The 16,961-nt window shown below is 41.4% G+C and overlaps 1 protein-coding gene across 1 annotated transcript; it reads left to right on the top strand.

Moving 5' to 3' along the window:
* The first annotated feature begins 4,241 nt into the window (after positions 1-4,241).
* On the top strand, positions 4,242-6,270 carry LOC137618407 (piggyBac transposable element-derived protein 4-like). The gene is made up of 2 exons (XM_068348576.1): positions 4,242-4,883; positions 5,364-6,270. The coding sequence occupies exons 1-2, from the start codon at positions 4,324-4,326 to the stop codon at positions 6,268-6,270; spliced, it is 1,467 nt and encodes a 488-aa protein (XP_068204677.1). The 5' UTR covers positions 4,242-4,323.
* The last annotated feature ends 10,691 nt before the right edge of the window (positions 6,271-16,961 follow it).

Raw genomic sequence — 16,961 nt, 5'->3', positions numbered from 1 at the left:
CATAGGCAATACCGAGACCTGGATTCAAGAAAAAAAGTGATTTTAACAGAGAATAGGGAATCCTAGGCTTCAAGCTTTTCAAGAAGGTGGAGTGGTGATGCGCTATGTTAAAAATCCCTTAAATATCATAGAAATTAAATTCGAAACCGAATGTGAAGTGACAGGTGCAAATATCAACACCACAGGAAAAAAAACATGTTCATACTAGTAATATATATTCCACAACATCAAACACAAGAACAGGACAAAGAGCTGTATAGACAACTTGGACAAGAAGTTAACAATAAGCTAGGTAGGTTTCAGGTAAATATTCTTCATCTAAAAGAAAGGAAAACTATAAAAAATGCTACACTGCAGATGGAGTAACTGGATAAAACTGGAACTCCTTTGTAGAAAATATATAAATAAGAATGGAGTTAATATATACTGCATAGAAAAATTATACCAAATGGAACTTTACAACCTAAGTGGTTCAATAGAGAAATAGCCAATCCAATAAGAAGTAAATAAAGGAAACATAAATCAATGGGTCCACAGCCTTCATTCATGAAATTTCTGAGCACAAGAAGTTCAGTCCTTTACTCCCTCTCTCGTCTCCTCTTCAATCCTTTGTTCTCTCTCTAGTCTCCTCTTCAGCCCTTTCTTCCTTCTTTCGTCTTCAATCCTTTATTCCCTTTCTAGTCGAAAAGTAGATAAACTAGTTAGAAAGGCCAAGATCAATGAAAAGAAAAGAGTAGCTTCAGCTAGTAAAGAAAACCCAAAAGAATTTTTTGCATATGTAAACAGTAGAAAACCAATCAAAAGCAGCACTAAGGAAGAATCAACGACCCTCTCCAAACCAGTTATCAAATATGAAAGGCTACAACCATTAAATATAATCACCTTTACAATGGATGAAGTCAAAAACAAAATAAAAGGACTCAGTAAGTCTAAGGCCCCAGGTCCACATGATATTCATCCAAGACAGATAATGGAACTAGAAGAAGAGATAACTGCACACTTTTATGAAATGTTCCTCAAGACAGCCAATGAAAGAAAGGTAACACAATGATGGAAACTAGGCAACGTTCCTTCAATCTACAAGAAGGAACCCAAAGAAGAACCTAATAACTACAGACCTGTGTGTCTAACTTCAGTGCCTTGCAAGACTTTTGAATCAATTATTATAGATTCAATAGTAGAACATTAAAGAAAAACAATCTTCTGATAGACAGCCAACATGGTTTTAGACAAAAGAGATCACCCGTGATAAATCTTTTGGAATTTTTGCTCACCATATTTAGCAGAGCAATAGACATCATATACCTAGACCTTCAAATGGCTTTTGACAAAGTTCCTCATAAAAAATTGATAGTCAAAATTAGAGCACTAGGCATCATTGACGAGCCAGCTGAATGGATTGAAGATTGGCTAACAAACAGAAAACCGAGAGTTGTAATCACTGGAAAAGCTTTAGAGTGGGCAGCTGTTACAAGAGGACTACCCTAAGGATATGTCCTGGGCTAATTCCGCCCACCTCCTCGCGTAACTTTAAAAAAAAAAAAAAAGTTTAGTCGAGAACTTTCATGCAACTTCAAACCACGTGGAAACATGATGCCATCCCTAGCATTTATACATCGTGTGTGTCATACATACCTTCTAAGAAAAATACATAAGACTTCGCTACAAAACTACGTGAAATAAAATTTTAATAACATATATTTACATATACGGATCTGAATGAAATATAACTAAATGAATGACAAAAGTCTTATGTAAATTACATACATTTACTTAATCCTACATGAGTGGGTCTTACCTTGTGACTTGGCTATACATCTCTTAAATACACAAATGAAATATGTGAATAAAATATTCTTTCACGTAAGACCTGCTTCGTAAGAATATATATATATATATATATATATATATATATATATATATATATATATATATATATGTTTGTGTGTGTGTACTTGTGTAAATGAATATATACATACATACATACATACATATATATATATATATATATATATATATATATATATATATATATATATATATATATATATATATATTTCTATATCACTAGCTATGCTACAACCCTAGGCCTTCAACAGGGAAAAATAGCCCAGTGAATATTTGGATATTGAATATTTCAAGAACAGTAACAACACTAAACCAGGTCTTTCATACATAAACTATAAAAAGAGAGTTATGTCAACCTTTTCAATATAAAAACATTTGCTGCAACTTTGAACTTTTGAAGTTCTACCGATTCAACTACCCGATTAGGAAGATCATTCCACAACTCGGTCACAGCTGGAATAAAATTTCCAGAGTGATCTGTAATATTAATCTCTCATGATGGAGAATACCTGACTATTAAAATTAACTGCATGCCTAGTATTACGAACAGGATGGAACTGTATGGGAAGATCTGAATGTAAAGGAATATCAGAATCATGAAAAATCTTATGCAACATGCATAACATACTAATTTAACGATGGTGCCAGAGATTAATATCTAGATCAGTAATAAGAAATTTAATAGACCATATGTTTCTGTCCAACAAATTAAGATAAGAATCAGCAGCTGAAGACTGGACAGGAGAACAATACTCGAAATTAGATAAAATGAAAAAATTAAAACACTTCTTCAGAATAGATTGATCACTGAAAATCTTGAAAGACTTTTTCAATAAGATAATTTTTTTGCAATCGAAGAAGACACACACCTAATGTGTTTCTCAAAAGTAAATTTGCTGTCAAGAATCATACTTAAATCTTTAAAAGAGTCATACAGATTTAAAGAAACATTATCAAGGCTGAGATCTGGATAACTTGCAACATGCACTAATTTTAGCCAGATCTCTACTGAGGGATTCAGCAACCCCAGATCTGCATTCAGGAGATGGAATTGATGCAGAGAGCGTAGCATCAACTGCATATGCAACAAGCTTGTTTTCTATGCCAAATCACGTCATGTGTATATAGTATAAAAAGTAATAGGCCAAGAACGCTACCCAGAGGTGCCAATCAACACCAACTCTCTATGATCTATTACTTAAAAATTCAATAATAATGCTAAGAAATGACTCATTCACTCCCACCTGTTTGATTAAAAAAACAACGGCCTCGTGATTAACACAGTCACAGGCAGCATGAAGTTCCTGACCACAATCAAGGGATTTCTGTACAACATTGGAGATTTTAAGAAGGGCATCACATGCTCCGAGGTCTTTACAAAAACCAATTTGCAAAATAAGGAATAGATGATTACCTTCAGCAAACTTATTAACCCTGGACAGGTAGCGTGGTGTCATATCTGCACCACGATTCCGCGCAAAACTCGTTTTTTGGTTCCTGCGCAGCGACGCCTCGCATGATCTAGCATCTTTTCCAGGGTGAGTCAGTCGTTCACCAGCTTTAGTAGAAGCAACACGTGTATCATCTCTGCTCTGCCCTGTTCACCGGATATCACCCTCCAAAGTGGAAATTGGTGCATATCTGACACTATGTTAGCGTTAAGAGGGTAAGTGATGCCATCGCAAAGTTTTTGCATTTTACATTACTGCTTTATTACTTATTACTTTATCACTTTATCAATTACTATAAGTTATGAGTGTATTCGTGGATTATTTTAGTACCCATACCAATCGCCATATTGGATCATAGTGCAGTAAATATGTGATTTTGAGGTTAATTTATAATTTTCGATTTTTCCCTATTTTCAGATTTTGCCATGGCTAAGAGAAACCTGTCGGAGGAAGAGGTTTTGGAGGTTCTCTTCTTGAGTAGTGATGAAGAAGAACCTTCTACATCGACGTATGAAGCAGTCAGTGTACTTGACGACCTTCACGATGCCGTAACTTAGCAGGAAGAGGAGGAAGAGGCCCAACTTTTGGCTGCTAATCTTGAGGGAGAAGTAGCCGATGTGATGCAAGATTTGGCTACCTCGCATGCAGTTCCTTTGCGTTCCCTCACTCATAGGCCCCCTTCACCATCTCCTGTGTCCTCTGCAGCATCTCCTGTGCTCCTTCAGAGTCTCCTGTGTCCTCTGCAGCGTCTCCTGTGCCTCCTTCAGCGTCTCCTGTGTCCTCTGCAGTGTCTCCTGTGCCTCCTTCAGCGTCTCCTGTGCCTCCTTCAGCGTCTCCTGTGCCTCCTTCAGCATCTCCTTCAGAGTCTCCTGCTGATCCTGACCTTAGTGCCGTAGAGCTCAGGAGTAGGGAAAGGAGGAGAGGCCCTCTTCGCCCTGCAGAAGGTGTGGCAGTGAAGAGATTGCCGGACAACTCCTACAAGGCTAAGGACAACACAAAGTGGCATTCAGAGCCAAACCCAACAATGCCCCCCATTATGAAGATCGACCAGTTCGACAATGCTGGCCCTACAATGAGCGTCATCGGGTGTAGTACTCCTGCCGAAGTTTTTGCCAAGTTTTTGCCGGATGCCTTACTTGCTGAAGTGGTCGTCCACACCAACGACAAGATCATCATCCTCAGAAACAAGTGCAAGCGGCAAAACGACCTCACCTTCAAGGACCTGACCCTCATGGAGTTCCGTGCGTTCCTTGGGATCCTCATCATGAGAGGGGCACGGAAGGATAATCATTTAACATCGGAAGAGATGTTCTCCAAGTCTCAAGGATGTCCCTTCTACAGGAGTGTCATGAGTGAGCGCCGCTTCTGCTTTATTCAGAGGGCTCTACGATTTGACAGCATTGCTACGAGGGAGGAACGTGTGAAGACTGACAGATTTGCTGCTATAAGGAGTTTGTGGGACCAGGTCATTGCAAACTGCATTGCAAACTATGAACCAAGTGGGCATCTTACTGTGGATGAGCAGCTCCTCGCCATCAGGGGACGGTGTGCTTTTAGGATGTACATCCCGAATAAACCAGCAAAGTAAGTAAAAGATTTTAATTTTCTTTATATAGATTTTATTGCATTTTCTTCAGTATAAATCTTATTCCATGTTTATAATTCCTACATATTCATTGATGACCAAAAATATCTTTTTTAATATTGGAATCGGCATTTATTTGATTATATATAAATTACTAACATTCATTCATTATTTATTATGTACAGTACATTCTATTTATGTTCAGTGTGAATCTTATTACATTTTTATAATGACTACATATTCATTGATGACTAAATATAATTTTCTTTATTATTGTCATTCGTATTTATTCCATTATATATAGATTATTAACATTCATTATTTATTTATTATGTACAGTATATTTTACTTATATATGTATATTTTATTTTATTTCATTTTATTCTATTTTATTCAATTTTATTTTATTTTATTTTCATTGATTACCTGTGAGTGTTGATTGATGACTTACTGATTGCATTTTATTTCTTTTCTCTTAGGTATGGCATCAAGTTAGTTATTGCCTGTGATGCAGAGACATACTACATGTGCAATGCAATTCCCTATTTGGGCAAGGGGACTACCACTGCAAGTACACCTTTGGGAGAGTACTTCATGATGGAGCTAACACGCCCCTTCAGGAAGACTGGCCGTATTGTTACCACCGATAACTGGTTTACTTCCTTGCCCTTAGCCAGGGGTCTCCGTCAATTTGGGATGCATTTAGTTGGCACTATTCGTCCCAAACCTTACACGCCTTCTGTGATGCTGACAACACCCCTGGGTTTGGGCGAATGTGTGGCCTCGTATAACAACGAGGACAAGGTCACACTTTTGTGCCAACATGTGAAGACCACGAAAAGGATCCAGATTCTTTCAACTGTCCATCACAATCCCACGGTTATTGAAAACAAAAAAAGCCATACTCATATGTTTTATAAAGCAACGAAGGGAGGAGTCGACACCTTCGACCAAATGTGTTCTGCCCTGACCTGCAGTAGGAAGACACAGAGGTGGCCTGTATGTGTTTTCTATGGGATTCTCAATATTGTGGTGAATAATTCCTTCTACATGCACCAAAACTTGCCAGGCAACAAGTTATACAATAGGAGGCAATTTTATGTAGATTTGGCCATGGAACTCACCCGTGACTGGGCACTTAGTCGACTTTTGCAAAAGAGGTACCTCCCAAGGGACGTGACTTACCTCATTTGCTCTTTTTTTGAGGTAAAAGAGCCCGAAGACGAAGCCCCAGACACTCAAAAACGTAGTGAGAAGCGCCACAGATGCCCTCTCTGCCCTTTGACTTCTAATGCCAAGACCAAGCTTCTGTGTGCGAAGTGCCATAAGCCTGCATGTAACTCGCATGTCAACTATGTCTGCGACCAGTGCCATCGCACGTGGTAAGTTTCCCCAATTAGTTTTTTTGACCAGTTTATACTTACTAAATATAATATTTAACATTTTTGCCCTCATCTAGGGTCATTTAAGATTACTTTGTCAAAATTTCATGCATATCCATCATTTATTATTACTCTAAATTTGCCTTTCATTTCCGTAAATCTCGTGTGGTAGGGGTTACATTGAAACCAAGCCATTTTTTCCAGTTTATAGTTACTAGATATATTTTTTTATTGTTTTGCCATCATCTAGGATCATTGTAGATGACTTTTGTAAAATTTTATCCAGATCCAATAAGTATTACTACAATATATATAGCCTTCCTTTCACACCAAATATTTTAGTGATTTTTTGTATAAAAAAATTTACCCCTTTTTCTTTTCTTTACAGATTTTGCAGTTTTGCTCCAGTCCTCGATGTCTTTACATTAATCAACTAAGCAACTCTTATACTTTGAAGAGCATACTTTGTATTAATGAAGATCATTATTTTTAAGTGTACAGTGCCTGTTAATTGAACTAATGTATATTTGTATACTTATTTTCTTATTTTAGTAAGTAAAGTGTTATTTCTATATTCAGGATGTTTTTCTTTTTCACCAATTGAAAATAAAGTCTTTAAATTAGTAAACTAAAAAAAAAGGACCATAATGGTAAGTAGGTATAAGCACCCAAAGTGAACGTAACACATATGACACCACGCTACCTATAGCGGGAGAGTTTATCCACGCTACCTGTCCAGGGTTAAGACGTTTTGCCAAAAAACGTTCAAAAATTTTAGATAATAATGGGAGTTATGGATATTGGACAGTAATCAGCTAGACTTGAGATACCACAAACGCATTTACATAGTGGAGTAACATTACCAATTCTCCAACAAGTACTAAAAGCTACTCTTCTTGCTAACTTGCGCAAAATAACAGATAACTTTGCATTTAAGAAATCTGCAGTCTTTATGAAAAAGCAAAGGAAATATACCATTGGGGTCTACACCTCCATGAGCATCAAGGTCCATTAAGAGAGCTTTAATTTCCCAAGATCGAAAAGCTAACCTGGTGAGTTTAACCTCAGGAAAACAGGGATGAAGAAGATTAAGTTTCTCATTACTTTGCGCACTGACAAACACATCGGCCAAAAGGGTTACCTTTTCCTTTGGACAGTGGGTGACTGAGCCATCTGGTTTAAGTAAAGGAGGAACTGTTCCATCTACACCAAAGAGTGCAGATTTAAGGGTAGTAAATCACTTATGTTCCTAGGTTGTACCAAAAAGGGGATTTTTTTATGGTTAAATTGTATTCCTTTCCAGTTGGAACATAAACTCTCTGAGCAGAAGCTCGAAGCTGAGTATAGTTATTCCTAGTCAAATCTGATCTGTTACCCTTCCAAAGATGATAGGCCTCCTACTTCCTCAAATAGGCACGTCTACAATCATCATTGAACCATAGTTTGCCCTTCACCTGGTACCTTAGCACACGAGAAGGGATAGTCCTATCAATTATGTTGACTAAATTCTCATTCAAAGGAACAACTGGATCAACACTTCTATACAATTATGTCCAATTCAAGCCCAAAAGATCACTCAAAATCTCATTCCAGTCTGCTTGAGATTTCATATAAATTTTACATGAGTATGATACATCAGGGACAGGCTGGTCAATCTTCACTACTAATGAAAGTCCAAACAGTTACCAGACCTGTGAGTAGCTTCACTTATGATTTGCTTACAGCCCGATTCGGAGGCAAAGTCTAAAACTTTTAAGCCATGAGGATCGGTAGGAGAAACAGACTTTAACCACGTCCTATGGTGAGCATTGAAATCACCAACAAATACAAAAGAGGCCTTTGTATCATCTTCTTGTATCTGAGCCATAATGGTAAGAAGAAAATCGAAGATAAAATCATCTATGTCTGGATTCCAGTAGATCGAACACAAATCGAAGTTGTAATGCATAATGCATATATATATATATATATATATATATATATATATATATATATATATATATATATATATATATATATATATATATATATACAAAGAGAGAGAGAGAGAGAGAGAGAGAGAGAGAGAGAGAGAGAGAGAGAGAGAGAGAGAGAGAGAGAGAAAGAGAGAGAGAAAACATTTGGTTGACTTCTAGTATTAGACTCAAATCTTATTATTCATAGCGTATCACGTTAGTACTGAAATTAATCTGAGTACATTATAACGTCAAATTCAATATGTCCACATATTCCATTAGATTTGTACTCTTCCTACGAGTCTAAAAACATTTAACAACCCTTCAATGTATCATCAGCACTTTATACGCAAGTATTTCTAAGCTCATCTACCAAAATAAATATTCTAAACTGAAATGTTTATTCTTCTTACAAGATATTACGGAAAACCAGTAGCATCCAATAATGAATTATCCAGGCGAATTACGACCTACTGGACCTTGCTCTATTTAGTTTATAAACTTCAAGCTGTTTTTTCTCCTGCGTTTGACATCGATGGATTTGGGAAACGTCTTCATTATCGAGCCTCCACGAAATTAGGATTCGCTTTCGCGTTCCATTTGTTTCAAAAGAATTATTAAAAGGAAATAGTATATTCATAAAAAGAAAAAAAAACAATCCTTTTTTTAAGAAGATGGGATCGCTTTGATTTTTTTATTCATTTCATAATGACGTAACTCCTTTCGAAAAATATTAAAGTTATCATAAAGCATAATCTCATTCAGATACCATTTTCTGTCCGGATTATGCACGTACTGCGATCCAACGAAGACTTACTAAATATCAGAAGAAAAAGGCATCATACACAAAGCAAAAATTTAAACCTCAGTCACATATTTATAAGAGATTTTTCTTTATGATTAATTAAAATGAATCTAATCTTTTTTCTTTGATTCCCTTCTTCCTATTCTCTCGTCTTCCGTCCCCTTCTGTTCCCACAATTTTATCACTTCTCGCTCTTTTCTCCACTTCCTTCCCTGCCATTCCCCTCGTGTAATCATCTGTGTCCCAAAGTGTTTTTTGATAATCAAATTTCGATCTTATTTTATCTGATTTTCCACCACAATGGAAAAGACATGATAATAAACACCGAATACAACAGTGCGACATATCGATCAATCACTGAAGGGTTGTATTATTGTTTGTGAGCAGTAACTCAATTTACTTGGTGTTTTCAGTAAAAGGGCGCTTTCGAACTGATAAGTGGATCAGTTAATTAGATATCGCAGACGATAATGTGATTTTATTTCTTCTCTTTTTTTTTCTCTTTCTCCTTTTCAAACAATATCTAGCTGACAAAATTTTGACACTGACTTCTTACCTCCTCTCGTAAAAATTCTTTACAGTAGCTGTGATTTATTTCTACATCATAAATGTCACTGTTGCTGGTGTTTGTAACGGCAGTAGCAAGAGTAATGGCAGTAGTTTAGTGTCACTATTATTGAATTACATCATTTTATTATTACTTTTTTAAGGATATTCATTAGTTCTTCTAACCTTGATCCAAATATAGGTATCAACACAAACATGCAAACAAGGACAGTAGTTACGATCTCTCTCTCTCTCTCTCTCTCTCTCTCTCTCTCTCTCTCTCTCTCTCTCTCTCTCTCTCTATACATATATATATATATATATATATATATATATAACGGATTTTGAGCGAAGCGAAAAATCTATTTTTGGGTGAGATAGCCATGTCGTCCTGATGGAAGTTCCTATAGGGTAGCTTCCTAGGGTATATTACAACTACGGCGATATTCCCAGAGAATTTACCTTAAGGTACCAGAATTCTAACTCCTGGAGCGAGTATCCCTCGTGAAAGGGATATCGCGACATATCAGAGGACGTATTCTAGACACGTCACATGGCAATCTACTACCTAAATAGAGATTCGTCTCGTAGGAGGGAGATTGACGAGATACGAATTCGGGAAGAAAAATGGGGGAGCCGCTCCCAAGGCCTCCCAATCCCCCGATTCGTATGCGTGCCTGGCGCCAATCCTGGCGCCATCTGTATTCCTTGTAGCGTACACGAGGTGCTACAGATACTGTATGTAGGGAGGGGTCCTACAGTCCTTTCTTAGAAAGGCAAGGGCGGGTCCATCAGGACGACATGGCTATCTCACCCAAAAATAGATTTTTCGCTTCGCTCAAAATCCGTTTTTTGGGCTCAAGCCATGTCGTCCTGATGGAAGTGTACCAGAGCATTACTGTATCTGTGGATTCTCAGAACGTGCCGTACTCCCCGGAGATATTTATTCCCGGTCGACTAGACCTAGAGACCTAAGATGTTACCGTTATACATCTTTTCAACTAACTATAAACTATGTTAGAGCTTCCTGCCCCCTACAGGGAAGAGTCCTACTAGACTCTGGAAAGTCTCGAAGAGTACATATATCTATGTATGAATCTCAGGCAAGCTAATATAGTGGCCTCGCCCTATATTAAGTAAAGCATAGTTTGTATAGAACTACTGCGTCAATATATTGACCAGTCATCCGCACAATACTTGTATTGGACAAAGGTTTATATCCGCATAGGAAGAAACTAATAAAACCGCCCTCGTCCCTTTATGGGACGGAGTCCTCCCATTAGGAGACTTACATAAACCAATGCAACATAGCTTGCAAAACAGAACAATTCTATCAGAATTATCCCAGATAAGATACATAGAATTAAATGCTCAATTATACCAATAAATTGACACAGGTGAAAGAGACGCAAGGTTCTCAAGAACAAGTTTATTGACAGATAATAAACAGACAGGTTAACAACAAATATATATATTTATATAAAAGGGGATAACCCAAAACTTTAAGCATAAGTATGATAGTAAACAGAACTTGTTTATCTGAAAGAAAAACCATTAAACACCACTTTAATGAGATACCAAGGTATCAAGTCATAAAAAATCTGTATTACAAATCAATCACATTAGCGTTAGAAACGCTTGGCACACATGTCTGAACTTATGCGAGGTTCACCTTTGAAGGAAGGAACAGTCTATATGGGCACTTGGTGCCCTCATTTTAGTTTGTAGTACAGTATGTACCTACACACTCACCCTGGACTTAATCGTCCCAATTAAGACCACTGTTCCTCGCAGAGTTAAACAGTAGGGTTAACTACACGACCCACTGCTACCACAGATCTCTTAAGTTCCTCTACTTGCTTCGCATAGTGGCGAAAGAACACCCTGGAAGATTTCCAGCCCGTGTATGACCGGAGATGTTCAAAATCCATACAATTAAAGAAATTTAGGGATGAGGCAACTTTCCTCGGATCGTGACCTGCGGGTGTACTGTCAGGATCCGCTCTGCGAATAAAATATGTCATTTTCGCTCTGAGTTGATTCAGAGATAAATTTGAGCCTGATGTTTCTCCCCTGAATAGTTGACTACCCTTGAAGTCTGAAGTTCTACGAAGATAGACCTTTAGGCATTCTACTGGACATAGAGATGCATCTTCTTTCAGAGGGCAGATTCTCCAGGGACCCCACCTGTTGGTGGGTAACTCATTCTTGGCGAGAAACGTAGGATCCGGAAACAGGTTCAGCTCCCCCCCATCCAGGAACTGAACACGACCTGCCTCTCTCGAGAGGGCTACGATCTCACTAACCCTGGCCCCGGACGCGAGTGCAAATAGGAAAATAACTTTTTGCGTTAAATCCTTTAACGCACATTCTTCATTGCTCAACAGGGAGGCGAAATGAAGAACTTTGTCTAAAGACCATGAAATGGGCTTTGGAGGTGCTGAAGGTCTGAGCCTAGCGCAGGCTTTCGGAACTTTATTAAAGATCTCGTTACCTAGGTCGATCTGGAAGGCAAATAAAATGGGTCTCATCAAAGCCGATTTACATACTGAAATCGTGTTAGCTGCCAATCCTTGGCCATGGAGGTGGATGAAGAAAGATAAGCAGAAGTCTGTTGAGATCTCCTGCGGATTCTTTGCCTTTACAAAGGCCACCCACTTTCTCCAAGATGACTCATATTGCCTTCTAGTCGATTTGCACTTGTATTCCTCTAGGAAGTCTATGCTAGCTCTCGAAATCCCGAAACGCTTTCTCACCGCTAGGGCGAGAAAATCATGAGCTGCAGGGTCTGGGTTTTCTGTAATGAAGCGCAGACAGTCGACTTCTGGACTCGCTGGGTCAGAACTGGATGTGGTAGCGGCACGAACTTCATCTGTAGTTCCAACGCCAAGGGGAACCACATACTGTTCGCCCACTTGTGGGCCACTATTGCCGCTACCCCCTTGAAGGATCTCAGTTTGTTGAGGACCCTCAACAGAAGGTTGTGAGGAGGGAACAGATAAATCCTGGACCACCTGTTCCAGTCGAGGGACATTGCGTCCACTGCTTCCGCTAAGGGGTCCTCGTACGGGGACACGTACAGGGGCAACTTCTTGTTGTCTTTCGTCGCAAAGAGGTCTATTTGCAGTTCTGGGACTTGATTCAGAATGAAGGAAAATGATCCTGCGTCTAAGGACCATTCCGACTCTATCGGTGTGAACCTGGATAGAGCGTCCGCTGTCACATTGCGGACTCCTTGAAGGTGAACTGCCGACAGGTACCACTTCTTCTTTTCTGCCAATCGGAAAATGGCTAACATCACTTGGTTGAGAGGTGGTGACCTCGACCCTTGTCGATTCAAACATCTCACAACCACCTCGCTGTCTGTCACCAATCTTATGTGGATCGAGTGACGCGGGGAGACTTTCTTTAAGGTAAGGAGCACTGCCATAGCTTCTAGAAAGTTTATATGAAAGGTCCTGAATAGCTTGGACCAAGTCCCCTGGACTTTTTTCCGATGAGAGTGACCTCCCCATCCCTCCTTTGAGGCGTCTGAGTGAATCGTCATCGACGGGGGAGGTGGCTGAAGAAGAACCGACTTCTTTAGATGTCTGGCTTGGGACCAAGGTCTGAGAAGAGTACGTAGCCGAGGCGGCACTGGTCTTCTCAGGTCTCTTCGCGCGTTTGATGCATACCTTCTCCAAACTCCGGTTGCATCCTTTAGCTGTGCTCTTAGCACTGGGTCTGTCACTGAAGCAAACTGGAGAGAGCCTAGTACCCTCTCCTGTTCGCGTCTTGATATCCTTTTGGAATCTAGAAGTCTCTTGACAGAGCCCGCTATCTCCTTCCTTTTCTTCATTGGGATGGAGAAACTGTGTGACAAAAGGTCCCAGTGGATTCCCAGCCACTGGAACTTTTGGGATGGAGAAAGTCGAGACTTTTTCTTGTTGATCTTGAAGCCTAGGTACTCTAGGAACTGGATCACCTGACTGGAAGCTTGTAAGCATTCGGTTTCGGATGCTGCCCACACCAGCCAGTCGTCCAGGTAGGCTACTACCTGAATTCCCTTTAGGCGTAATTGTTTGAGAGCTGCGCTCGCAAGCTTCGTGAAAATCCTTGGGGCTATGTTTAGCCCGAATGGCATGGCTCTGAAGGCGTACAGTTTCCGTTGTAGCCTGAACCCTAGGTAGGGGGAGAGTCGACGGCTGATTGGGATGTGCCAATAGGCGTCTGACAAGTCTATAGAGACTGAGTATGCCCTCTTGGGCAGTAAGGTCCTTATGTGTTGCAGTGTTAGCATCTTGAATTTGCAATTCACTATGAACTTGTTGAGTGGTGATAAGTCCAGAATGACTCTGAGCTTTTCCGAGTCTTTCTTGGGAACACAAAACAGCCTCCCTTGGAATTTGATGGACTTCACCTTTCGGATCACATTTTTCTCCAACAGTTCTTGAACGTACTCCTCCAAAATGGGGGTGGAGTGTTGGAAAAACCGAAGGCATGGGGGTGGAGTGCTGTACCAGCTCCAACCCAGTCCATTCTTGAGTAGGCTTTGGGCCCAGGGATCGAAGGTCCAGCGATCCCAAAATTTCATTAGTCTCCCTCCTACCGGTATCGTTTCACTTGGACTGCCGTCCTGAGGTCTTGCCTCCTTGACCACGACCACCTCTGAATCCCCTTCCCCTTGAGGGGCGCCTAGACGAGCCTCTGGCTGCTCCTCTAGGCTTTGCACGAAAGGAAGAAGACTGTCCTTCGAACGTTGGGGTGAATGTGGTTGACTGACCTGGCACAGCCTGGGGTACCCACTGAAAAGTAGTCGGGGTTTGTGCCACCATCTGGGGCACTGGAGGCAAAGGCAATTGCAGTTGCTGTTGCTGTCTATAAGGCTTGGCTGGCCGAGATGGTAGCCTAGTCCTCATATTCTTCCTCTTTGGTTGAGGACCCTCATCCGGGGAAGATTTTCTTTTGATAGCCAGGCCCCACTTCTGGAGAAGGTTTCTATTCTCCACAGCGGCCTTATCAACAACCTCTTTGACCACATCGGTAGGGAAAAGGTCTTTTCCCCAAATGTTGGAGGATATTAACTTCCTTGGCTCGTGTCTCACCGAAGCCCCGGTGAACACGAACTCCCTGCAAGCTCTCCTTGCCTTGACGAAGCCATAAAGGTCCTTCGTCACTGTGGCTAGGTGAGACTTAGCCACAACCATGAACATTTCATGGACCTTAGGGTCACTTGCCATCGTCTCAAGAGTAGTCTGATGAGACATTGAGGCAGCCAGTCTTTCTTTTGTCTCGAACTCTCTTCGTAAAAGAAATTCGGACAACTTGGGGAGGTCCTCGCCGAATTGCCGTCCGGCAATATCAGCCTCCAACTTTCCCACTGAGAATGTCAGATGGACATCCTTCCAGTCCTTGTGGTCCATAGGCAGAGCCAGCGACAAGGGTTTACACTCCTCCAGGGAGGGGCAAGGCTTGCCGGCCTCGATTGCCTTTAGGACAGCCGCAAACCCTTTTTGTAAAAAGGGGAAGGCTCTATCAGAAGAGGACACAAAAGAAGGGAGCTTCTTGCTCAATGCTGCTACCTTCGAATTCGAGAAGCCCCTCTCTTTCATCGAGGATGAAAGTAGGGCTTGAGCCTTAGCATGGTCCATAATAATGACCTCTTTCGGCTCTGTCTCCTCCCTTGAAGCTGGTTCTTTTCTCAGCCGGACATAGCAGTCCGGATATGATGCCTTGCTGGGCCAGAATTCTACTTCCTCTAGGAGAACTGAACCCAGCTTATCCGAAATGACGATCTTACCAGTCGTCATTGGCATGTGCTCAGCATACCTCCATGGGTTAGCATCTGAGCATATGGGAAGGTCTTTCACATTGAGCTTTTTCCGGGGCCCATGTGATTCTGCTAGGGACTGCATACGCAGTTCCATTGCAGCCGCCTTCTCCTGATTCTCCTTCTGCATTTGTTGGATCATTCCAACAATCGAAGAGAGGGCCTGTCCCAGTTCTACTGGGAGACCAGCGGATGTTGAGGGGATGGGCTCCGGCATCTGAACCGGAGTAGCCGACACCTCGTCGACCCCATCCTCTGCGACATCCGGGGTTTGAACTTGATCCTGACCTTCTGCCAGGAGGTCTTCTTCCAAACCTTCGTCCACATCAGACATCCTGTCACACAACTGGATGTCTTGCATCGCATCTGCGACTTCCTCGTCCACCTGGACTAGGTCTTGGGGGATCTCCTCTTGAGGCTGGGGAATCACTGCTTCAGCTGATGCCTGGGGAAAAAGATACGCCCTCATCTTCTCACTAGGAAGATAAGGGCCAGAGGTGTTCTTCTTGAAGCCCCTTACCCAAGTACGGAGCTTTTCCCTAGCTATATCCCTTGATTCCGTCGTTCTAGGGGAATCAAAAGCCTCAGTAATCAGGTTAGTGCATACAGTACATACCTGAGGGTCCCAATACTGGAGATCATCCTTGGAGACAGCGCATGCTGCGTGTCTCCTACAACACTCATGTCCGCAGAGGTTCCTGCTACGGACATTGCAGAAAACATTTCCGCACTTCGGAGGGTCCTCCTGTAAAGAGAAAAAATTTCCATGAGTATCAAGTGAACTATGTATCACTGGATATGCATAGTATAGCATAACAATTCATAAAGGAAAGACACACACTTGTGTTTCCCTCACAACCCATTGTTGCAGCTTTCCAGATAATAAAATCAAAATTGGTTTATCTCTACTAGAGTAACCAATGCAAGGTTTCCAGAGGAAACAGGTGGAGCTCACACCTAGGCAATGATTTTAAAATCCTGGATAATAGACGGGGAAGACTCTGCTTCCTGTCTGAGGGCAACAGCAAAGGGCTGTGCAAGAAAACACAATAGTGTTAGAAGATACAGTGCTGTACCTAAACTTTTACTATAGTTTTCTTCTTACTGTATATGCTATACAGAAGAATACTAGTACAGTATAGGAGGATGTGTGCCGGCCTGCCTTTGCCGGCCGGCACACACCACAATTAGCTTTAAAGTATACTACTTAACAGCTATAGGGCGGCAGCCTTCTGGTTCAAATGCCTGTGCCGGCGGCAGTAGCTGCCGGCCAGCAACAGCCAGTGTTGGCCGGCAATGACTGCCGGCCAGTAACTACACAAGGTAGTACCTAGCTGCCGGCCACACTCTTGGTGGCCGGCAGACAAGGACTGACATAAGCCGGCCGGCAAAGGTCCAAGACCGATGCCAGCCGGCAGCAAAAGAACCAGAAGACTACCCCTGCCCGGCTGCCGGCCTCACAGGCCGGCAGCCGGCCTCATAGGCCGGCTGCCGGGACAGGTACAGCACTAGAAGAAAATAGAATGGATGCCGGGATAAGAGTGTACACAACCCCCCAAGCCCGGCAACCGAAAGAGTGC

The sequence above is a fragment of the Palaemon carinicauda genome, chromosome 24 (assembly GCF_036898095.1).
Source record: "Palaemon carinicauda isolate YSFRI2023 chromosome 24, ASM3689809v2, whole genome shotgun sequence".
Classification (NCBI taxonomy): Eukaryota; Metazoa; Arthropoda; class Malacostraca; order Decapoda; family Palaemonidae; genus Palaemon; species Palaemon carinicauda.
Note: the sequence above shows the minus strand (reverse complement) of the source record. Positions and strands in the feature narration are given on the sequence as shown.

Excerpts from the sequence above, each read along its gene's own strand:
- LOC137618407 (XM_068348576.1), top strand. The coding sequence starts at position 4,324 with ATGCCCCCCATTATGAAGATCGACCAGTTCGACAATGCTGGCCCTACA. Across the intron at positions 4,884-5,363 it reads ATCCCGAATAAACCAGCAAA|GTATGGCATCAAGTTAGTTA; the intron begins GTAAGTAAAAGA and ends CTTTTCTCTTAG.